Here is a 24,451-nt window from a genome sequence, read left to right on the forward strand (position 1 = left end):
TGTCAGGGTGCAGTGTCAGTGTGTTGTAGCTAGGTGTCAGTGTGTTGTGTTGTCAGGGTGCAGTGTCAGTGTGTTGTTGCTAGGTGGCAGTGTGTTGTGTTGTCAGGGTGCAATGTCAGTGTATTGTTGATAGGTGGCAGTGTCAGTGTGTTGTGTTGTCAGGGTGCAGTGTCAGTGTGTTGTCAGTAGGAGGAAGTGTCAGTGTGTTGTGTTGTCAGGGTGGAGTGTCAGTGTGTTGTAGCTAGGTGTCAGTGTGTTGTGTTGTCAGGGTGCAATGTCAGTGTATTGTTGATAGGTGGCAGTGTCAGTGTGTTGTGTTATCAAGGTGCAGTGTCAGTGTGTTGTCAGTAGGAGGCAGTGTCAGTGTGTTGTGTTGTCAGGGTGCAATGTCAGTGTATTATTGCTAGTGGGCAGTGTCAGTGTGTTGTGTTGTCAGCCTGCAATGTCAGTGTGTTGTTGCTAGGTGGCAGTGTCAGTGTGTTGTGTTGTCAGGGTGCAGTGTCAGTGTGTTGTCAGGGTGCAGTGTCAGTGTCTTGTCAGTAGAAGGCAGTGTCAGTGTGTTGTGTTGTCAGGGTGCAGTGTCAGTGTGTTGTCAGTAGGAGGCAGTGTCAGTGTGTTGTCAGGGTGCATTGTCTTGTCAGTAGGAGACAGTGTCAATGTGTTGTGTTGTCAGGGTGCAGTGTCAGTGTGTTGTCAGTAGGAGGCAGTGTCAGTGTGTTGTCAGTAGGAGGCAGTGTCAGTGTGTTGTGTTGTCAGTAGGAGGCAGTGTCAGTGTGTTGTCAGTAGGAGGCAGTGTCAGTGTGTTGTGTTGTCAGTAGGAGGCAGTGTCAGTGTGTTGTCAGGGCGCAGTGTCAGTGTGTTGTAGTGTCAGTGTGTGCAATGTCAGTGTGTTGTGTTGTCAGGGTGCAGTGTCAGTAGGAGGCAGTGTCAGTGTGTTGTGTTGTCAGGGTGCAATGTCAGTGTGTTGTCATTAGCAGGCAGTGTCAGTGTGTTGTGTTGTCAGGGTCCAGTGTCAGTGTGTTGTCAGTAGGAGGTAGTGTCAGTGTGTTGTGTTGTCAGGGTGCAGTGTCAGTGTGTTGTAGCTAGGTGTCAGTGTGTTGTGTTGTCCCATGTTAAATCCCTTCTCATAATATTGTAAAGCGCTACGGAATCTGTTGGCGCTATATAAATTGCAATAATAATAATAATAATAATAATAATAATAAATTGTCAGGGTGCAATGTCAGTGTATTGTTGCTAGTGGGCAGTGTCAGTGTGTTGTGTTGTCAGCCTGCAATGTCAGTGTGTTGTTGATAGGTGGCAGTGTCAGTGTGTTGTGTTGTCAGGGTGCAGTGTCAGTGTGTTGTCAGGGTGCAGTGTCAGTGTCTTGTCAGTAGAAGGCAGTGTCAGTGTGTTGTGTTGTCAGGGTGCAGTGTCAGTGTGTTGTCAGTAGTTACCCCGCCCCTCTCCAAGCTCCGCCCATGTGAGGTTTTGTCGCGGCTCTCTTTCAGATCCCGGAGCCTCCGTCTCCCTCCCGTGACGTCATTATGAATGGCCAGTGACGTATTAGGAAGTGGCCGGGAGCGGAGGATAGTTAGAAGGTAAGCTCGGTAACCCGAGATACAACTATTTATCATCCAGTGGGCAGCCCGCGGGACCGGGACATCCCCGCAACTACCACCCGCCAGCATCCCCGCAACTACCACCCGCCAGCATCCCCGCAACTACCACCCGCCAGCATCCCCGCAACTACCACCCGCCAGCATCCCCGCAACTACCACCTGCCAGCATCCCCGCAACTACCACCTGCCAGCATCCCCGCAACTACCAACTGCATCCCCGCAACTACCACCTGCCAGCATCCCCGCAACTACCACCTGCCAGCATCCCCGCAACTACCAACTGCATCCCCGCAACTACCACCTGCCAGCATCCCCGCAACTACCACCCGCCAGCATCCCCGCAACTACCACCTGCCAGCATCCCCGCAACTACCACCCGCCAGCATCCCCGCAACTACCACCCGCCAGCATCCCCGCAACTACCACCCGCCAGCATCCCCGCAACTACCACCCGCCAGCATCCCCGCAACTACCACCCGCCAGCATCCCCGCAACTACCACCCGCCAGCATCCCCGCAACTACCACCCGCCTGCATCCCCGCAACTACCACCCGCCTGCATCCCCGCAACTACCACCCGCCTGCATCCCCGCAACTACCACCCGCCTGCATCCCCGCAACTACCACCCGCCTGCATCCCCGCAACTACCACCCGCCTGCATCCCCGCAACTACCACCCGCCTGCATCCCCGCAACTACCACCTGCGTCCCCGCAACTACCACCTGCGTCCCCGCAACTACCACCTGCGTCCCCGCAACTACCACCTGCGTCCCCGCAACTACCACCTGCCAGCGTCCCCGCAACTACCACCTGCCAGCGTCCCCGCAACTACCAACTGCCAGCGTCCCCGCAACTACCAACTGCCTGCGTCCCCGCAACTACCACCTGCCAGCGTCCCCGCAACTACCACCTGCCAGCGTCCCCGCAACTACCACCTGCCAGCGTCCCCGCAACTACCACCTGCCAGCGTCCCCGCAACTACCACCTGCCAGCGTCCCCGCAACTACCACCTGCCAGCGTCCCCGCAACTACCACCTGCCAGCGTCCCCGCAACTACCACCTGCCAGCGTCCCCGCAACTACCACCTGCCTGCGTCCCCGCAACTACCAACTGCCTGCGTCCCCGCAACTACCAACTGCCTGCGTCCCCGCAACTACCAACTGCCTGCGTCCCCGCAACTACCAACTGCCTGCGTCCCCGCAACTACCAACTGCCTGCGTCCCCGCAACTACCAACTGCCTGCGTCCCCGCAACTACCAACTGCCTGCGTCCCCGCAACTACCAACTGCCTGCGTCCCCGCAACTACCAACTGCCTGCGTCCCCGCAACTACCAACTGCCTGCGTCCCCGCAACTACCAACTGCCTGCGTCCCCGCAACTAGCACCTGCCTGCGTCCCCGCAACTAGCACCTGCCTGCGTCCCCGCAACTAGCACCTGCCTGCGTCCCCGCAACTAGCACCTGCCTGCGTCCCCGCAACTAGCACCTGCCTGCGTCCCCGCAACTAGCACCTGCCTGCGTCCCCGCAACTAGCACCTGCCTGCGTCCCCGCAACTAGCACCTGCCTGCGTCCCCGCAACTAGCACCTGCCTGCGTCCCCGCAACTAGCACCTGCCTGCGTCCCCGCAACTAGCACCTGCCTGCGTCCCCGCAACTAGCACCTGCCTGCGTCCCCGCAACTAGCACCTGCCTGCGTCCCCGCAACTAGCACCTGCCTGCGTCCCCGCAACTAGCACCTGCCTGCGTCCCCGCAACTAGCACCTGCCTGCGTCCCCGCAACTAGCACCTGCCTGCGTCCCCGCAACTAGCACCTGCCTGCGTCCCCGCAACTAGCACCTGCCTGCATCCCCGCAACTGCCTGCATCCCCGCAACTGCCTGCATCCACCAACTGCCTTCATCTCCCCAACTGCCTGCATCTCCGCAACTACCATCTGCCTGCATCCCCCAACCACCAACTGCCTGCATCCCCCCAACTGCCTGCATCCCCCCAACTGCCTGCATCCCCCCAACTGCCTGCATCCCCCCAACTGCCTGCATCCCCCCACTGCCTGCATCTCTGCAACTGCCACCTGCCTGCATCTCTGCAACTGCCACCTGCCTGCATCTCTGCAACTGCCACCTGCCTGCATCTCTGCAACTGCCACCTGCCTGCATCTCTGCAACTGCCACCTGCCTGCATCTCTGCAACTACCACCTGCCTGCATCTCTGCAACTACCACCTGCCTGCATCTCTGCAACTACCACCTGCCTGCATCCCCCCCGCAACTACCAATTGCCTGCACCCCATCTCCCACAATCCACCACATCCCCCACAATGCACCGCTCTGCACCCCATCACCCACAATCCCCCACAATGCACCGCTCAGCACCCCATCACCCACAATCCCAGACAATGCACTGCTCTGCACCCCATCACCCACAATGCACTGCTCTGCACCCCATCACCCACAATCCCCCACAATGCACCTGTCTACACCCTATCTCCCACAATCCATCACATCCCCCACAATGCACTGCTCTGCACCCCATCACACATAATACACCACATCCCCCACAATGCACCGCTCTGCACCCCATAACCCACAATGCACCGTTTTGCACCCCATCACCCACACACCACCACATCCTCCACAAGGAGGCATTGTCAGTGTGCTCTGCACCCCATCACCCACAATCCCCCACATCCCCCACAATGCACTGCTCTGCACCCCATCACCCACAATCCCCCACAATGCACTGCTCTGCACCCCATCACCCACAATCCCCCACAGCCCCCACAAGGAGGCATTGTCAGTGTGCTCTGCACCCCATCACCCACAATCTCCCATATCCCCCACAATGCACTGCTCTGCACCCCATCACCCACAATCCCCCACATCCCCCACAATGCACTGCTCTGCACCCCATCCCCCACAATGCACTGCTCTGCACCCCATCACCCACAATACACCACATCCCCCACAATGCACTGCTCTGCACCCCATCACCCACAATACACCACATCCCCTACAATGCACCGCTCTGCGCCCCATCACCCACAATGCACTGCTCTGCACCCCATCCCCCGTAATGCACAGCTCTGCACCCCATCACCCACAATCCACCACATCCCTCACAATGCACCGCTCTGCACCCCATCACCCACAATACACCACTCTGCACCCCGTCACCCACAATACACCCCATCCCCCACAATGCACCGCTCTGCACCCCATCCCCCACAATGCACCGCTCTGCACCCCATTCCCCCACAATGCACTGCGCTGCACCCCATCCCCCACAATCCACCCCATCCCCCACAATGCACCGCTTTGCACCCCATCCCCCACAATGCACCGCTCTGCACCCCATCCCCCACAATGCACTGCTCTGCACCCCATCACCCACAATTCACCATTCTGCACCCCATAACCCACAATTCACCATTCTGCACCCCAGGACCCCACCTCATAGTCAGGAACCCAGAAATCTCTACTACCCCTATCCCAGGATCCACCAATCTCCTCCCCAGGACCCCAGCTTATAGTCCGGATCCTCCACTCTCCTTCCCAGGACTCCACCTACTTTACACCCCAAGACCTCACCTCATAATAACCCCCCACCCCCTCCTCTACGCTTATCCCCAGGATCCCAGTGATCCCCACTACCTTTATCTCCAGAACTTTAGCAGTCACCAGCACTCCATCCAGCCCTGGTGCCTGAGTGATCACCACCACTACCCACATCTCTAGGTCATGTTTAATACTTACTACAATTATTTACATTCAACACAACATCTTTTCCAGGACCACAAAACTCTTATCCACTTGGGCAATCACATCTATCTATCTGTCTGTCTATCTCTCTATCTAGGCTTTGCTAGGGGGGTGCTGCATGTGTTGTAGCTCTGAGTTGGCTCCTGGTGGTGTTATTTCTCTCAATATCCCAGTTTGTTATATAGAGAGAGAATCAACATCTGTTGTACATTTTGTAATCAACTTGGTTATGTAATTTTGTAATTTAACGTACAAGAGGTCATAAATATAGAGCAGGGGTCCTCAAACTTTTTAAACAGGGGGCCAGTTCACTGTCCCTCAGACACTGTTGGGGGCCGGACTATAGTTTGAAAAAAAATGGAACTAATTCCTATACATACTGAAACAGACACATAGACATACACAGACACATACTAACATACATACAGACACAAACACGCATAAGGACATACATACTGACAGACATATACATACATACACACACAGACATACACATACTGACATGGTTATATAGTTGAAAAGAGACTTGCGTCCATCAAGTTTAACCTTCCTCACATATGTTTTTGCTGTTGATCCAAAAGAAGGCACAAAACCTAGTCTGAAACAGTTTTGCAAAAAACTAGGAAAAAATTCCTTCTTGATCCCAAAATAGCAGTCAGATGTCTCCTTGGATCAAGCAGCTATTACCCCACTAATTAGAAATTATATCCCTGTATGTTATGTTTTTGCAAGTATTTATCCAATTGCAGTTTAAACATCTGTATGGACTCTGCCAAAACCACCTCTTCAGGCAGAGAATTCCATATCCTTATTGCTCTTACTGTAAAAAAAACTTTTGTCTTAGATGAAATCTCCTTTCTTCCAGCCTAAATGTGTGACCTTGTGTCCTTTGTATAGCCCTGTTTATGAATAGATTTCCAGATAATGGTTTGTACTGGTCCCGAATATATTTGTATACTGTTATCATATCCCCTCTGAGGTGCCAAACTAAAGAGATTAAAACATTTTAACCTTGCTTCGTAAGTAAAATGCTCCATTCCTTTTATCAGTTTTGTAGCTCGTCTCTGCACTTTTTCTAGTGCCATGATATCCTTCTTTAGAACTGGTGCCCAAAATTGCACAGCATATTCAAGGTGTGGTCTTACCAGCGATTTATAAAGAGGCAAAATTATATTTTCATCCCGAGAATTTATGCCCCTATTTATACATGACAAAACCTTGACTGGCCTTAGCAACGGCAGATTGACATTGCATATTGCTGCCTAATTTGTTGTCTATAACAATTCACAAATCCTTCTCGTGTGTGGTTATCCCTAATTCACTACCATTTAGGGTGTAAGTTGCTTGTGCATTCATGACCCCGACGTGCATAACTTTGCATTTCTCTACTTTAAATTCCATCTGTCATTTTAGTGCCCAGGCCCCCAATCTATCCAAATCCCTCTGCAGCAAATAAATATCCTGCTCACATTTTATTACTTTATATATACATACACACACACACAGACATGCATTCTGACTCACAGACATACATACACACACACACACACACACACACACATACTGACAGACATACATACTGAAATACATACACACACTGGCATACATACTGCATTCATACAGACACATACATACTGAAATACATACATACAGATACTGACATACACACACACACACACACAGCTAATTTTTCCTTTTTTTTTTTTTGCAGGAGGGTGGCTCTTCCATCCTCGCGGCCTGTCTCTCTTCCTTCCCGCGCGGAGGGAGCTGGGAGGAAGGGACCAGTCGTCACTTCCTCCCAGCACTACTTACGGCTGCCATTTTTAAAGGGGCTCAGTCACGCTATTGCACGGCCGCAGCGCTGACCGGGCCCCTGAAGATATAGGGCCCATCTGGTGGCCCTAAATGCTCGGGCCGGGTTCAGGACCCTGGGGGAGATTTGGTCCGTAGTTTGAGGACCCTTAATACAGAGCTTGGTCTTTCTTCCACCTACCAGTGCTTCTAACCACCATATGTCCCAGGACATACCTCACACAATGTTACCTAATTTCCTAACCCAGGCCAGATTACTATCATGGGTGCCCCTTACATCATAGAGCTCTACATCCATAAAACTCAATGTGCTGTGTAGAAACGTATACTAGGCATTCTCAGGATCAAGAAACCTTGTTTGCTGTGAATAAGGGTATCATGGTGTGTATGTAGTGTATGTACACCACAGTAAGTGTATAAAACATTCAAAACGTGGGTATTATGTAGGATTCTTGCGAAACATAATACTCTGGGATATAATTTTTAATTAGTGGGGTAACAGCTTCTTGATCCAAACTGTTTTATTTTTGTTTTTTTTTGCCTTCCTTGGGTTGAACAGCAAAAACTAGCCTATGTAACTATAATAACCAATTTTTTCTAAGCAACTTTGGGAATTTGGTGGCTCCCAAGACTGAACAGAGGTGTATCTTTAATGAGGACGGATCTGGCAATAAATTCTGTACTTATCTTAATGCTTCCAGGCTGGACCATGGACGTCTGTGGTCTAGAAACCAAAACCATTATACCAATAATATATACCAAAACCATTTTTTTTTGGAGTGGTTTGACTAAAACGGCACATTCTGGCTCCGAGACACTGGTGCCACTGCATTCGGTAAAAGATTTGCTACCATATCTCTCTAAAGACTCATCATTATTCAGCCTTTATACATTACACATACAGTGAGCTGTTATGGTATTTGGTGCCCAATTAAAGGGACTCTACACTGCATAAACACTGTTTAGTTCATACACCTCCAGTGAAAACATGCAGCATTTAATTCTGCAATTTATTTCATTTGGGCATATCTAAACGAGCATGCAAAAGCTTTGGTTCATCGTATCTGCTGCCTTTACAAGCCCTCCCCTTCTAACCCAGCACAGACTTCCCAATGCAGCTCAATGACAAGTCTTTGCAAGGCAGGAGCTCTGGGCAATTGCTGCCTCTTGAGTTTAGCTCCACTGACCTGAACAATCAAAAAGTAGCAGAACTGGTTATCATATGAGCAAAGAGGGTGTGTAACGAGGTTAACTTATAAAACGAGAGATCTGCACTTTTCTGTAAAATAAAAAAAGAACACTCTTCACTCCAATGGCAGTTTAGCAAGCTAAAGTGCTTTGGGAGTCTGGAGTGTCCCTTTAAAACTTTGATATGAAGGAAAACAAAAACACTCTACTTTGAAGGCTTCTTAACCCCCCTTCCTGTGCCACACTCTGCATTCTCTCACTGCTTTAGGGAAACAAATTCCCCGGTTCATGAAAATAGTTGGTGTTTTTCTCACATTCCACAGATCACTATATTTTCTTTTTTTTTTTTTTTTTTATATATATTTTCATTTTTAGTGACATTTTTAAGTTTGGCATTTCTTTTGTAGTTTTGCACAATTTAGGGCTTTACTCTGCTCTTTGTATCTGTATTGATTATTTTTGGGTTAGGCTTGTTACTCTGCCAATTATCAACCATTTGCTTGACATCAGGTTTAGTCCCACGCTCCGTTCCATATTGCTACAATTTCACTGTATCTAATGTCCCTTTCTTTCCTCCCTAAAGGCACCATGATGAGCTCCTCGCAAAGCACAGTTGGCAGTGATCCTGTCATTCTCGCTACAGCCGGTTACGACCACACCGTACGCTTCTGGCAAGCCCATAGTGGTATCTGTACTCGCACAGTGCAGCACCAAGACTCTGTATCCTTTCCTTGCACTCCATACCGAGTGTATACTCTCTGTTTGGGGGAATATTAGACACGATCAGTTTTCATAACACGGCAAGCATAATTGCTAAGGGTCAGAGCCCTGCAGTTTTGTGAATCATAAAAAGCTGATAATGTGCTGAAAATGAAACTCATTCAGGACTAGTGTTCAAAAAGGTTTTTCTATAAAATGATATAATTTAATTAAAGGTAATTTCATGGTTACAAAATACATATTTTGTAATGCAATTGGAAGAAAATATGCATTTGTTAGTTTTTCGGACTAACTGCCTAAAATCTTTCAGCACAAGCTCCCTTATTTGTGCTGGGCAGTGTCCAATTAAATGCTTCTTGTTGACACCAACTTAAATAGTTTGGCGAATATACTCTAATTATATATGAAAGCTACATAAAGATACAGGCAGAATAGAATTGAGCAGTGAGATTGCGGGGGCAAAATCTATACACCAAACCTGTTTCATTAAAGGAACACTATAGTCGTCTAAACAACTTTAGCTTAATGCAGTTTTAGTGTATAGATCATGCCTCTCGGGTTTCACTGCTCAATTCACTGCCATTTAGGAGTTAAATCACTTTGTTTCTGTTTATGCAGCCCTTGTCACACCTCCCCTGGCTCTGATTGACACAGCCTGCATGAAAAAAAAAACTGGTTTTACTTTCAGAGGTAAATGACCTTAAACAATTTTATCCCTTGCTCTGTAAATTTAACTTTACTCACAGGATCTAGCAAGCTATTAACATAGCACGGGATAAGAACATCTAAATGAAACAGAACTTGCAATAAAGGAAGGATAGACATTAGATGACTCTTTACAGGAAGTGTTTATGAAGGCTGTGGAGGTGTGACTTGGGTTCATAAACAAAGTGATTTAACTCCTAAATGGCAGAGAATTGAGCAGTGGGACTGCAGGGGCATGATCTATACACCAAAACTGCTTCATTAAGCTAAAGTTGTTTTGGTGACTATAGTGTCCCTTAAAGCTAACTGGGTTTTAATACTTAGAGTGTCCCTTAAAAGCCCCTTCATTTTTTTTTTATTGAATATACTGTTTAAAGTAAATACTTGTTTTTGAGCTCTTTTTTTCTTTCAATATTTAACAGAAGTTAACAGAATTGTTATTTTTTCAGGCCTAAGCTTAAAGCAACACTCTATGCACTATAGAATGACTGCTGCACTTCTACATTATCCATCCCCGGCTAACCAAGCTTAGCTGCTGTTAACAGACTGCAAGTACCTACCTGCGGAGGAGACAGCACCTCTGGGTGTCACCTCATGGTTAGGGTACTTCCTTCAAATCCCATTTTAATGTAATTAGAATTGAGCATGTACCTCAATATACCGTATATTTTGTCCAATATGTGTTTTCACATTGGAGCCCTGTGACGGCTAACTGTGACACCATGGTTTTATCTGATCTGCATTTCCTGTGATGCTGTACTGCCGATAAAATGTCCCTTTGGGTGTTGGATCTAAGCAGAACTGTACCTTTTCTGAAATCCTCACATATTTAGCCTCTTATGTAGGGTGGACTTCTGCAAAATAAATGCTGTTTAAGTGTGTGTCATTCACTGTGGGGGTTAGATTAATTTACATGGAATGCCCTGGCTGTGCCAAGACACAGCCCATTTCATATAGTAAAGAAGCAGAAAAGTAAGTGAATAAAATCCCTCACTCACGAAAGAAGCATGGATATACTGGTTTTCATAATACCGTACTTATAGCAGTTCAATAGGTGCAATAACCGGGTTACTCTCTTAATCAAATGATATTTCACACAGAACAAGTGTGTTGATCCGCACTCATAGGGAATCCCCAAAAATACATCAGGATAAAATCGTAGAAAAAGAATGCACATTTATTGAAGTCAAAAAAGAAAATCCATATGGCAAGAAACTAGAACAGCAGACCTTGTGTATGCCGTATTGGTCCAAGCATGTGAAAAATGAAAAAAAGGTTGTTCATGCACAATGTATAAAAAGTCCAAAACCTGAGCATGGGACCACCGGCAGCAGCTGTACAGGGGAGAGACCACTAAAGAAAGATTAGAGAACCCCTGGACGGACACGTTTTGCACCACTCTGGGTGCTTTCTCACATCCCATTTCATATAGCCCAACTTACCATAAAACATGCTCATATTTTCACAGAATATTTATGTGAGCAAAGCTGGAAGTCATAATAAGAAATGTATTGCTACCTATGCTGATCTATGAGTGCAATGTATAAATTGCCTTTCCCATTTAAAGACATTGTATAGAAAACTTAGAAGTGTTCTCATAAAGGAAAGGGCCATTGATACAAGTGTTGACTGGGTCCCTCTAGTGGCCATATGTGCTACTGCAAAGAAGTAAATGTAATTACTATCTTCACATCCACTTTTAGCCTTAACTAAAACCTTTAGCAAGTGAATGCCCTTGAAGTTACCCCTGATCGGTGCCTGATTGCAGCAGCAGGTAAGCATGTGATGGTTTTTATTTTTTTTTATTTTTAGCTTGCACTTGTTTTGCAACAACAAAGGCTTTTGACCATGTCTGCATGACTTATGTATCATGTCTTTACAAGTGTAATCATTGTTTGCGTTTTCATAATGAGTGTTAGAACGAGCGCACAGATAGGCAGTACTGCCAGAAAACGCATTTCACTCCCTTCTGTTTGCCCGCAGGATATCAGCATATCCGCATGTATGATCTGAACTCCAACAACCCAAACCCTGTGATTAATTACGATGGAGTGAGCAAAAACATCACCTCCGTTGGGTTTCATGAAGATGGACGTTGGATGTACACCGGAGGAGAAGACTGCATGGCTAGAATCTGGGATTTGAGGTAACCTACACCAAAAAATTACATTAATAGAATTGCTAGCACCTTAAATATTGTAACTTAATAGACTGTCAGACTGTTTTTTTTTTTTTTTAAATTCTTTATTTTGTCGTGCAGAAATGGTACATAGGTACCTATCCTGCCACAACAGCAGAAATAGGCTATAGACAGGTATACAGTTTTGTGACATAGAGTTATCAACGATTATACAGCACATTTTTGTGAGTTTTTGCATTTGATAGGACATGGCCGAGGTTAACTGAGATCTTCCTAAAGTTTGCAAGGCATGTCGTTACTCATGAGTTATATCCTGCTTGGGATTGAGGTTGTGATTGTGGTTCTGTGGCTATGTGCATAAAGAAGGTGCTTGTTTATGGGTAGGTGTCATTAATGTCTCAGAACCATGCTTGCCTCCAACAGTACCGTGTAGGTCCTATGACTGTGCTTAATTCCGGTACGGGGTGTTACCGATCTGTACTTTGATATCTTATTGATCGTGCATGTGTTTGCCATCCCTCCGGGTGCCTTTCTATCTCAGTGTGGTGTTCAGTGATAGGTGTGTACTGTGTGGACTGAGTGGTACCCCTAGCGGGGGGGGGGGGGGGTGTCATCTCGTCTATTGGGAGTGTATGTGCTGGCTTGTCGGTAGGTGTCTGTGGTGGATTCGGGGCCAATGGGGGGGGTCCCCGTGTGTCAGGCAGGGGTAAGTAAGAGACCCTATCGATCGTGCCAGGAATTGAGCTGCGGTAAGCTGTGCAACTTGGGAGCAGGGAAACTGGGGTATAACAATCTTTGCTTAAACATGGGTATAAGTCTTCAACACTCGCTCTCTAACTTGAGCTGCGCTATGCTGAGTAGCATTTAAACAGGTAAATAAACATTCAGTTCGTTAGTGTCCGAAGGACCCGGTTGTCCATAGTCTCTATGCAGTGTCCTACGGATTGTTTTTCTCGGTTACCTTCATATCGGCTGTTGGTGTGTCAGGTCGGGGCGTGACATGGAGGGGCCGCTGTTATCTGGGTCCCAGGTGCCCTCTAAGGTTTGTGCGTCTGCCGCTTTCAGTCCCAGCGTTTCAAGAAAAGTCTGGGCTTCTGCAAGAGAGGTAAGCGTATGGGTAGTCCCATTATGTGTGGCCAGTAGCGATCCTGGTGCTGCCCACCTGTAGCTCATGTTGGCTGCTCGCAGCTGTTGGGTCACTGGGTGGAGTGATCGGCGCCATTGAAGGGTTGCCCTCGTTAGATCCTGGTAGAAGGTGAGGTTAGAATTCTCAAATGATAGCGGGGTCTTGTCCCTTAGTGCAGCCATGATCTGTCCCTTGTCTTGTGAGGACATACAGCGGAGGATGACGTCCCGTGCTGTTTGCGAGGGAGCCCTTGGGGGGCCTGCGACCCGATATATTCCATCGGTCACTATTTTCCTTGCCATCGCTGGAGGTAGTATTGTTGCCAGCAGCCTTCTTATATAGTGTGGCAGCTCGTCTGACGTGACACTTGATGGGATGCCACGGATTTTGATATTATTGCGTCTGTGGCTGTTCTCGAGGGCATTCAGGTGTAGGGTCAGGTTATGATGGGACTTTTGGAGCTGTTGCACCGAGGCCTGTGTGTTTGTTAAATTTGTTGTGACTTCTGTCATGTCAGCCTCTGTGGCGCGCACCCGGTCATTTGTGGCCTGTAGGTCAGCTCTGAGTCCTGCAAGCTCCTTCGCCAGCAGTTTGTGAAAATCATGCAGGAGTATCTGCAGGTCATGTTTGGTCGCTGGTGGCGATCCCTCTGGGGGAGCTGGTGGTATGGTGCCGAAATCGGCGCTCCCTGACTGCTCAGCATGGTCCTGTTGTGCAGTTGCTGTCTGGGTTTCTCCTGTGGCCGGTTTGGGCCTAGCGGGCCGTTGTAGCATTGCCCCTATGTCTCTCCCTTCTGTCTGGGTGTTGGCTTTCTGGGAACGGCGTCCCATGGCTGGCATGTGATCCCCCAGGCTGGGATGGGGTTCCGGATACAAGGTGGGTGCAAGGCCTTGGTATACTCCGCCGAGGAGCGCCGTCAGGTCGGGCAGTGGCTGCGCCGAGTAGGCCGCGGTTTTTCGTTGCCGTTTCAGCTGCGTCTTTTTTACAAAGAAGGGCATCTATCGATGCAGCTCGGCTTCCCAAGTCGGGGTGTAGGTCGGGGATGATGGGCTTTATGGCGATTCTCCAGATTTAGACGAGATAAATAGGATTTAGGCCGGAGCTGTCTGCAATGGCGTCTGATCAGCTCGGTGGTTAGCTCCGCCGTCAGACTGGTTTAAAGCTCAACTTATCGAAAGCTGTCTAGAGCAAATTCTGTGGATGTGTCAAGACAAAAAATTAGATTGCAAGCTCTTTAGATAAACTGGGACTGTGTAAGGAGAACACTAACAGATTGCATGTGTTCAATGCCAGCTGGGATCATGTCAAGAATAAGCAGCAAACGGATCACAAGCTTTTTGGAACATACTATGGGACTCAATCATAGCAGGCGATTTCTGTTTTTATAAATACCTGTTGCAGAGCATCTAGTCATGTTCATGTTTAGGTAGATCGGGTGACTTTTTTCTTTTATCATTCCAATATTCTCTCTGAGTGTGCTGGACAAGGCCAGCCACCACACGCAGCCATAAAGACTAGCTTACTCTTACTCTGAGCACACCATCCTTAGAATATTTCACATGTACCCGACTTCCTCTTAATTGACTGCATGTCATCTATAAATTCAGGATACAAATGCATAGAACCAAATGCACACCACTTGTATATAGAAATTACACCTTTATTAAATATAATATAAAATAGTATATGCAAAACTATTTTTACAGTGCGTCTAAACATGTACAGAGAATATTATCTGTGAAAATAGCACACACATAAGAAGGAAGGACACATTGTACACACCAAAAACCAAACACAAAACAAGAACCCACAAGAAAAAAGGGTGAAAAAGCACAATTTGCGGTTCAGAACTGATCTAATGAGTGTTATCTTCAATTGATAACCAGGAAGAATTCCACCCCAACGTTTCAACCTAGTGTTCTTCAAGTAGAAATTCTCTCTGTCCCTGACAAAGCCTTTTTTATTCTCTAAATAGTAATCTGTTTGTTGATTGTATCGGTCTCATCCCCTTTAGGAAAAAAACCCAGTTTGTATGAGAAAAGTGTAGGTGAATGCTCGGTATTCCCTGAATAGCTGTTCTATGTGATTGAGTTGATATTTTTGGAATCAGTCTGCATTAAATATTATATCTCTGTGCTTTTGAGGTGACCAGGCCACGTAAACTCTCAAATCTGTTTATAAGAAAGTATGTAGTTTGCATATGTGCATTGTGAGCTCAGTGCAGTTTTCCAGAAAACCTCTTTCTGATATTAGTCTTCAATAACAACCAGTAATTCAAGTTTAAGAGATCTTAATGGAGTTATTAATTAAAAGCAAGATTTCTTTTGTTCTCCCCAAGAAGGACTAATTTAGTGAGTTTTTGTTTAATTTGTTTTTGAAAACGCACTGTTTCTCTGTTTGCAGGTCTCGTAATCTCCAGTGCCAGCGAATATTCCAGGTGAACGCTCCAATCAACTGTGTCTTCTTACATCCCAACCAGGTATTCTATGGACAAGATGCGTCCCCCCACAGCTCCTCCAGTTATTATTTTTAAAATTGTCTGCACCTCAAGATGTGTCTCACGTAGTAGTTCAGTACAAACTGGCTACTTAAAGGGACTATCTGGACCCCTAAAGCACTTTAGCTTACTGAAGTGCTGTATGTGTGTGCAGAATATGTCCTCTTTTTTTTTTTTTTTTTTTACAAAAAGTGTAGATTTCAATATAAATTGGCACTTTTCTAAATTAACCTTGTTACACTCCTTTTGGTGTTCAAGCAGAGAACTGTTCCTGTTACTTCCTGGTTTGGTTAGCTCGGTGGAGCTACACTCCGGAGCACCTGCCTTGCAAAAACTTCTTATTGAGCTGCATTTGGAAGTCTGTGATTGGACAGCCACAGAAAGTCTGGGCGGGGTTAGAAGGAGAGGGATTGCAAAGGCAGCAGACATGAGAACTGCAGCCTTTGCAAGATGTTATTAGATATAACTCAATGGAAAAATACATAATCAAAAGCATGCTTATTTTCATTTTGGGTATATCTACTAAACAGTGATTTAAAAAAAAAAATTGGGTAGTGGAGTGTTGATGTTTTTTAATGTGTTGAGTCAAAAAAAAGTTTTACTGTTTTTTTGTTTTTTTTGTGTTTTTTTTTCATAATCTTTCCATATATTTGTTATATGGCATCCACAAAAGACTATTTTCTCAGTGCATGGCCTATCACGGACCACCCAGCTAAACCTTCCTCATACTGTGGAGGCAGAGAGGAAGGAAGCAGGAATTCCAACTTTGGAATTAAACTGTTGCAAAGTGGTGTGACACTCCTGCCCCCCTAATAACTTCAATGAGCTGCAGTTGTTACAGGGTAGGAATCTTCCTGTAACCCTTTAAGGACACATGACGTGTGACATGTCATGATTCCCTTTTATTCCAGAAGTTTGGTCCTTAAAGGGTTAAAAGGGCACTATAGGCACCCAGACCACTTCAGCTGATAGAAGTAGTCTGGGTAGTCTGAGTCCCCTTAACCTGCAATAGCAATTATTGCAGTTATTGAGAAACTGCAATAATTGCTATCAAGGGTTAATTCTACCACTAGTGGCCATCTTCCAGAAAGGCACTAGAGGGACTTCTGGGTGGGTAGGTGACACTCTGGCTGCCTAACTGATGCTGGACGTCCTCACGCTATGTATGAGGACATCCAGCATCACCCAAAACTCGATGGAAAAGTATACCATGCTTTACTATGGGGCTGTCCTAATGTGCTTGTGGCGCTCCCTGGAAGAGCCAAGTAGGAGCCTGATCCAGCGCAGAGGATTTGTATTCCTAGCCTATAGTTTCCCTTTAATTTTATTTCAATAGCAGGCCCCTTTTAAAGTGATCTGTCATTTACAAAGCATGTGTATGACAAGTTCAATCTGCGGTAGGTATAGAGTCAGTCTATTCTGCAAGTCTCGCCAGCAAAATACTAATCTAAAAGATATACTTGCATGATCGCATATTCCTCCTCAACCATGTGGCCTCCAGATAACAAGTGTGGCCCCTAGCAGTGTGAGAAGGGGCTGTGAAATGCCTCAGCAAGAGGTATGGCCGAGTGCATTGCAGCTTGTGGCTAGCATGTTTGTAAAACAAATTCTATATATATTTATAGCTTCAGCTATACATGGAACTTGCTTTTCTATAAAGTACAGCTCATGCCGATCGTGGGGGAACCCTCTTTTCAACAATTACATTTAAATGTCGCACTAGGAAAGGACCGTTAACCTGCAGGTTTAAATTACTGCTGATGGAGAATCATGGGAGTTATAGTTCAGCACCTGGTGTTTTGTGGTTTGTCAAGAGATTGGCATTTAAACAAAGCATCTTGGTGTCTCCAGTAAGCTACAGCAAAAAAAGAAAAAAGAGCAAAAACTCTGAATTTCAAGCAATCTTGTTGATTCCAACTTGGATACAAATCATTTTCATTCTTGTGGAGAACGGCACATTTGTCTTTGGTTCTGCACTTTCTGTTCCCCTGTGACCTCCTGAGCCTCCCATTTCCTCCGTTCATGTCAAGTATGATCCTGCGATTCGGTCTAATGTGACAGATAAACTTGTGATCACAATGGTACCTTGTTACTGGGGCGACTCTCCCTACACAAAGCTCCATTGTTCCCTAGTATAGCATGTGTGCTTTGCTCTCTTCCTACCCCTGAGCGGGCAAAAACGTGTTCTCTGTGCCGGTTTGATTTTTAACCCTTGGGTGCGTGAAATTTAAACAACTAACTTGGCATTTCTATTAGAGTGGCGCATCATCCACAGCACTTCATTGTAGCCGTGATTGCACAGAGTCTTTGGATTTTGTCAGATTGTTTTTTAGAGGTTTAATATATAACATAACTCCTCAGCACCTAAAGCATGTCAACCCATTTTCTGAGTTCAAAAAGAAGAATTAACTGTAAGTTCTGGGAGTGGCTTAGTCCAACTGATGGAACTGCACCCGAAGACTCCTTGCGCTGGAACTAATACAATAAACTGTAGTTGTTATGGTGTTTAAAGTTTTTATTTCTTTATTTTTTTTTATAAAAAAAAAATCTAAACTGTTGTACACCCCTTAAAATAGACGTTTGGAGGGGGCGGAGCTAGCGCCCAACGGCTTCGGACGCACAGTTTCTGAGCTCCGACAAACGGGAGCGAAAAAAGCCTGAAAACGGCGGAAAAAACGGGGTGGTCGCCCCCCAATAAGCAGCAGACAGCCGTGCAAATGATGGGGAGAAAAAACAAGAAGCCCCGTCCGGACCGACCCCGGTTCTGTGCCGATATCGGCGAACTCCTGAGAGGGCCGCAAGGCGTGGGGAGAACAGAAATGGCGGCAGACCTGGAAGATTTCTCTGACGACTCAGAGGACTACTCCCTCCTCACTGCAGAGGGGCCAAGCAGGAAACCTCTGAAGCCTGCCCAGCCTGCCCAGCCTACCCAGTCAGCAGCCACAGGGTCAGAACCACTCACCACAGGCATACTTACCAGCCTCCTGGCGGACCTCCGTCAAAGCCTGTCCTCCGAAATCTCACAGGTGAGAGAAGACCTCAAGGGGTTCAATGGGCGCCTAAGCACAATAGAACAGACCACTACAACACATGAGCCCACATCCAGGAGCTGCAGAATCAAATAGACACCCTCACTACAGCTCACACCACTCTGAGCCACCAGATTGCAGCAATGGAGGACAAGAGAAGGTGGAAACACCTGAAAATAAGAGGCCTCTCAGATACTATTACACAGGCAGAACTACCACACTGCCTGCGCAGACTCTTCACAACCCTGCTCTCTACCAAACAAGCGAAGGGCATTATCCTAGAGGGGGTGTTTCGGCTCCCTAAGCCTCCTGCAGCAGCAGCGGTTACCACTAGTGACCTACTGGTCAAGTTCCAAAATGGCCAAGATAAAGCAGCCATCATGAATGCAGTGAGTGGGAAACCACCGCTCCGCTTCGAAGAAATGGACATTACATTCTACTCAGATCTCTCCCGTCCGACCCTACAGTGGCGGAGAACACTACGACCACTCACATCTATACTATCAGCAAAAGGCATCAAATATCGCTGGGGCCCACCACGAGCACTGATAATACAGCACCAGAACATGGAGATCAAAGTGGCGGAGTCATCGGAGATAGCGGCAACCCTGACCACCCTGGGCCTGGACCCTACCGCAACGCCGGCATCGACAACTTGGGACCCGGCTAACACTGTCCCGTTTATCCCGGCAACCCGGAGCACACACAGCCGGGCAACTACCTGACTCTAGCAATTCACAAGTTCCTTTTCTTTTATATTTTTTCTTATGTTTTGTCTTATGCGAAAATTTGCTTCTCCTTTTCTCAAGGCACGGCACCACACAGGGCCAGCCTCACGCAAATATTTCGCTGACGAAGTATATGTTATATATATCTAACACTGTTCTAGTGTACCATCGTTTATATGACACACTCGTATGTTTATGTTTCACACACCACGTAGACAACATACTATATACCACGCAGGACACCGACAATGAAAAAACATGCGCATCGACACCACCTCCCAGGCCTCTATGGGCCAAGACCGGGAACACTAGCTCATTAAGGACCACCTACCCCCCCCCCCAGCTCCATGCGAGTAACCACATACACCCACTCCAATATGGGGAGCTGAAATTTCACAGCATCCAGTCCGCTCTTGACATACACCACAACACGTCTCATCCTCTGACGACACACAGCCATACCTGACCTTAACACTCACACCTACTACAACCACCACCCGAGGCAGGATTATGGCGGTAGCAAGCCACACCACTTTAAATAATAAAAAATTGCAGTCAACATCGATCACTTGCCAAATGCTAGCAAATTGTTAACTGTAATCATCTGCCTTATCGAATGTATTTTGTCTATACCATGTTGACTGCCAAAATAAAGAATTAAAAAAAAAAAAAAGACGTTTGGTCACCTAAACTCAGAGATTTAATTTTCTTTTAAAAAGTAAATAAAAACGTAGATATTTAATGTACCGTGTAAGGTAGTGTTTCAGTTTTGAAATGTTATGTCACACATTCACTTTATTGATTTGATGGTGAAAAAGTTGACTTTCAGATTCCACAAACCTAATTTAATGGCATTAAATCTCCCCACAGGCTGAGCTTATTGTTGGCGACCAAAGTGGGGCAATTCACATCTGGGACCTAAAAACTGACCATAACGAGCAAATTATTCCGGAGAACGAAGCCGCTGTCAACGCAGTCCACATCGATCCGGACGCCAGTTATATGGCCGCCGTAAACAGCGCTGTGAGTATCAAAAATATTAGTAAGGAGAGCGTGTGAGAGGCTGTGTTTTTTTTTGTTTGTTTTTTTATAAATATCTCTTTCATTCTAGGGCACCTGCTTTGTTTGGAACCTGACAGGCGGACTCGGAGAGGATATAACTCAGCTCATCCCGAAAACCAAAATACCAGCTCACAAACGTTGTGCTTTGAGGTGTAAATTTAGTCCAGATTCCACGTAAGTATAAGCACATGTAACATAAAATATTACTGCATTCTAAAAGCACATGGTCTTTTTTTGTTTAATCCTTTGTTCCTTTTAGTATTCAAGTTTTCACAATATCTGCGTGTGTCTTGTGTTTAGAAGATGCTTTCAAAAAGAGAAAACAAGCACAGTGGGGGAAAGAGGAGCTGAATTATGATACACATACACTGAACAGCCACAACAGTATAAAACCACCTGGTTAAATGGGTACTATAAGTGCCAGGAATAGCACTATAGCTCCCTCTGTATCCCCAATCCCTCACCTCCCACTCCCCCTTCTGCGGTGAATAAATGTACTTCCCTTATACCAGCACAGATGTCCCTCGGCGCTGGGTCACGGCTCTGCCTCCTCATCTGTCCCAAAGTGAGTGGTAAATCAATGCTTTCCTGTGAGGACGTTCAGTGTCCGATACCGGACCAAAGGTTTATTTGGATGAAGGAAGCATCTCCAGTGGAGGCAGGCTTACATTGCTGTTTAACATTGCAGCACTAAGGGCAATAGGGACACTGCACCCAGACCACTTCAGTGGTCAGGGTGCCTATAGTGTCCTTTAATACTGTGTAGGTTCACCTTGTTCTGCCAAAACAGCTCTGATGCATCGAGGCATGAACTCCACAAGACCTCTGAACATGTGCTGTGGTATCTGGCACCAAGACATTAGCAGCAGATCCTGCAAGCTGTGAGATGGGGCCTCTATGGATTGGAATTATTGTTCCAACACCTCCTACAGGTGCCCAATCTGATTACGATCTGGGGAATTTGGAGGCCAAAGCAAAAGTCACTCAGATCTTTTCGTTTGCCCAGTTTTCCTGCTTCGAACACATGAACTTCAAGAACTGACTGTTCTCTTGCTGCCTAATATATCCCACCCCTTCACAGGTTGACATTGTAACAATATAATCAATGTTATTCACTTCACCCGTCAGTGGTTTTAATGTTGTGGCTGATTTAGGGTAAAATACACACTCAGCCTTGTAAGTCGTGCTTTTAATTTTACCGTTGCAGGTGATATGGTTACAATTACGTGTTTGTTAGTCCACCCATTGTACAGCGCTACGGAATTTGCTGGCGCTGTATAAGTAATGTAATAATAATAATATGTAAACTCCTCTCTAACTTTTATCCCATTCCTCCCTTTATTTCCTGCTCTTCCATTTTGCTCTCTTGTGTACACTCTGTTATATATATTTTGTTTATGATACATGTTGAGATTGTTGTTGGATGTCTACATTACGGAGCGATTGCAATACTTAAAGTGGTAGTGTCACTTATGGGTTATTGAATGTTTGGGGTGGGAAATCTGCCAGGGTTACATGTCTTCTTGCATGGTGGTGTCTGGGCAAGAGGCGCTGCCTTCTTGTTTAAATGCTTGCAGCTTTATCTGTAGGAGTTGTGTGTAAAATGATACAAAGATCTTTTTAGGATCCTGCAGGATCTAACCCATGCCCAGTGACATGCAATAGAGAGACAAAATATATTGAAATAGCCAGTTAAAGCTGCTTGAAGCTTTACTAAAAATCAGCTTGCACATGTGATGCAGTTGCTAATTATCTTTGTGATATCTTCTGATCGCTTTGGAATTTTAATAAAATATTCTGTCATTATTAGAATAGAAAAAAACACACCTTTCCTTTATGCATTCTCTAGATGTAAAATGTGTTTACAAAGTAAACCTGTAAATTCAATGTCCTCACTTATTTCTTGTATTGTCTAAACCTCAATAAAACATTGTTTATAAAATAAAAAACAACCATTTTCAGAACAAAATACAGAAAAGCAAGCATGTCAGGTAAAAATTCTCTTCAAACACGTCTCTGTTTCATTATTCTAGCCTGCTTGCCACGTGCTCTGCTGACCAAACTTGTAAAATCTGGAGAACGTCAAACTTTTCCCTAATGACTGAACTGAGCATCAAAAGCAATAACCCTGGGGAGACGTCACGCGGCTGGATGTGGGACTGCGCATTCTCTGGCGACTCTCAGTACATCGTCACAGGTAAAGTCCTCCACAGTTCATATCCTATATTTCAATATTTTTTGCGGATTTATTTTGAAACAATTTCCATCTGTGTCTATCTTGGCTTGAAATAGTTACACCATGCACCATGGCCATATCATTAAGTGGTCCTAATGCAAGGATCTGTATATGCAGCTTTCTGTCTGAAACACTGAACATACTGAGTTCATAAGCTTCCTGGAGATGTAACTCCACTAGCCAGCCCAGAATGGGTAACATCAATGCTGTGCTTACTTATATGCAGTGAGGTTCATTCATTGGCTGAGAGAGGTCAGCTGATTCTCTTAGCCAATGAATGATCGTGCGGCCGGCGGGAGCAAGGTAAGAGTTAAATCTTTGCAAACTGGTTTGCCCCGTTGCCATGGAATGGTGCCAGGGTGCTCCTGGCATTAAACCACTACAGTATGCTGTATTGGTTATATTGCTCGGGGTAAGCCATACTTTTAAACACATTGTACAAATAAAAACCCTTTTAATCCACACCTGAATGCATCGACTCCTGCAAATTTAATAGTTTTGGAGAAAGCAAATTTTTGAGCAAGTCTAGAGTAAACTAAAAAGTTTGTAAGACTTTTCCCACCTCACAAACTGAGTGCCTTTCTGTATTATAAAGATATTTGCAGTGTACATATTTTTTATTTTTTTATCCCAGCCCTCTTACTGGCAATAGCTATAAGATGGAAGATAGCTTACCTATAGCCTTGCATTAGTTCTCGGATTACAACCCCTATAACCCTCAGATAGCAAGTGCTGCAAGTTTGTTACCTGTGGTGTCATGAAAGTGAAATGTGTTTAATTTTTGAAAATGTAAGCATGAAACTGGCTCACTAAATGAACCTGTTGGTTTTTATCCCCAGCCTCTTCTGATAATCTGGCACGGCTGTGGTGCGTTGAAACCGGCGAGATCAAGCGGGAGTACAGTGGACATCAGAAAGCAGTGGTGTGCCTTGCCTTCAATGACAGTGTGTTGGGATAAATATCTTGGGTGTTCCGTGACATTTCCGTGACAACCCTGCTAGAAGAAAAGGTTTAAGCCTTCAACTAGTGGTGTACCGCGGCAGTCCAACACTAGTCCTCGTGTAAATAAGAACAATATGTCATCAAAGCACTGGGAACTGAAATTGTGCATTATGCTGTCACGTTGTATAACATCACTTAACAAGTCAGAAAGAGTAAACCGTGCCCAGTGCTAGATCTCTGCCTGCGGCTAGCAAAGCATCATGGGAGACTGAGTTCCTCTACAGCTGGAGAGCGTTTCCTGTTACACATTACCCAACCTCTGCTGGGCATTGGAAATCTGTCTCAGGTGGAGAGCCACCTGTTGCTTCCACAAGACCTCAGCTCTGCTGGCAAAGCATATTGGCAGCAATCTTCTGGCTATCCCTGACATGCCTTCTGGCTGGCAAAGCATTATGGGAGTTGTAGTTACCCAAAAGCTGTAGCGCTACCTCTCCTCTGCCCTACTTCAGCACACTGCTGCTCAGTCTGTAATATATATGTGTGTGAGTATCAAGAGGATTTTGTAAGATCTCTCAGCTTTTGAAACCGGTGTCTAAAGCTAGTCAATAAAAAAACATTGAAAAAAACGTTCTTGGATTAATCTGTTTGTATATCTATGCTCTCCATTCCATTTGGATAACCGTCCTCTCCCCACCTACCACACTGTGCGGTTTGCTTTACAGCAAAGATCTTTGTATGTTTCCTTTTCCAAATACTATTCCTGATCTACTGGTTCCTTCTGGGTTTGTCATAATGCAGCCTCCACAATACTCCCTACAAATAGAAAATACTAATTAAAGGTTCGAGGCTTTTTCTTTTGCTGATTAACTCCAAGAGTTTCTGGCAAAGGACACTTTCCAAATGATCTGCA

At 45.9% G+C, this 24,451-nt stretch overlaps 1 protein-coding gene across 2 annotated transcripts; it reads left to right on the top strand.

The window, feature by feature from the left end:
- Positions 1-1,475: 1,475 nt before the first annotated feature.
- On the top strand, positions 1,476-24,155 carry MLST8 (MTOR associated protein, LST8 homolog). Of its 2 annotated transcripts, none has more exons than XM_063430490.1 (9): positions 1,476-1,580; positions 8,940-9,076; positions 11,504-11,555; positions 11,765-11,927; positions 15,451-15,526; positions 20,172-20,324; positions 20,413-20,537; positions 22,397-22,560; positions 23,439-24,155. In XM_063430490.1, exons 2-9 carry the CDS (start codon positions 8,945-8,947, stop codon positions 23,555-23,557), a joined length of 984 nt encoding a protein of 327 aa, XP_063286560.1. In that variant the 5' UTR covers positions 1,476-1,580; positions 8,940-8,944; the 3' UTR covers positions 23,558-24,155. The 2 variants fall into 2 exon arrangements, with proteins under 2 accessions (XP_063286560.1, XP_063286561.1); XM_063430491.1 differs by lacking the exon at positions 1,476-1,580 and adding an exon at positions 5,258-5,332.
- Positions 24,156-24,451: the final 296 nt, after the last annotated feature.

This window comes from Pelobates fuscus, chromosome 8, assembly GCF_036172605.1.
Source record: "Pelobates fuscus isolate aPelFus1 chromosome 8, aPelFus1.pri, whole genome shotgun sequence".
NCBI lineage: Eukaryota > Metazoa > Chordata > Amphibia > Anura > Pelobatidae > Pelobates > Pelobates fuscus.

Coding starts and splice junctions, on each gene's coding strand:
- MLST8 (XM_063430490.1), top strand. CDS start 8,945: ATGATGAGCTCCTCGCAAAGCACAGTTGGCAGTGATCCTGTCATTCTC. Junction 11,556..11,764: donor GTGCCTGATTGCAGCAGCAG/GTAAGCATGTGA, acceptor GTTTGCCCGCAG/GATATCAGCATATCCGCATG. Junction 20,538..22,396: donor AAATTTAGTCCAGATTCCAC/GTAAGTATAAGC, acceptor TCATTATTCTAG/CCTGCTTGCCACGTGCTCTG.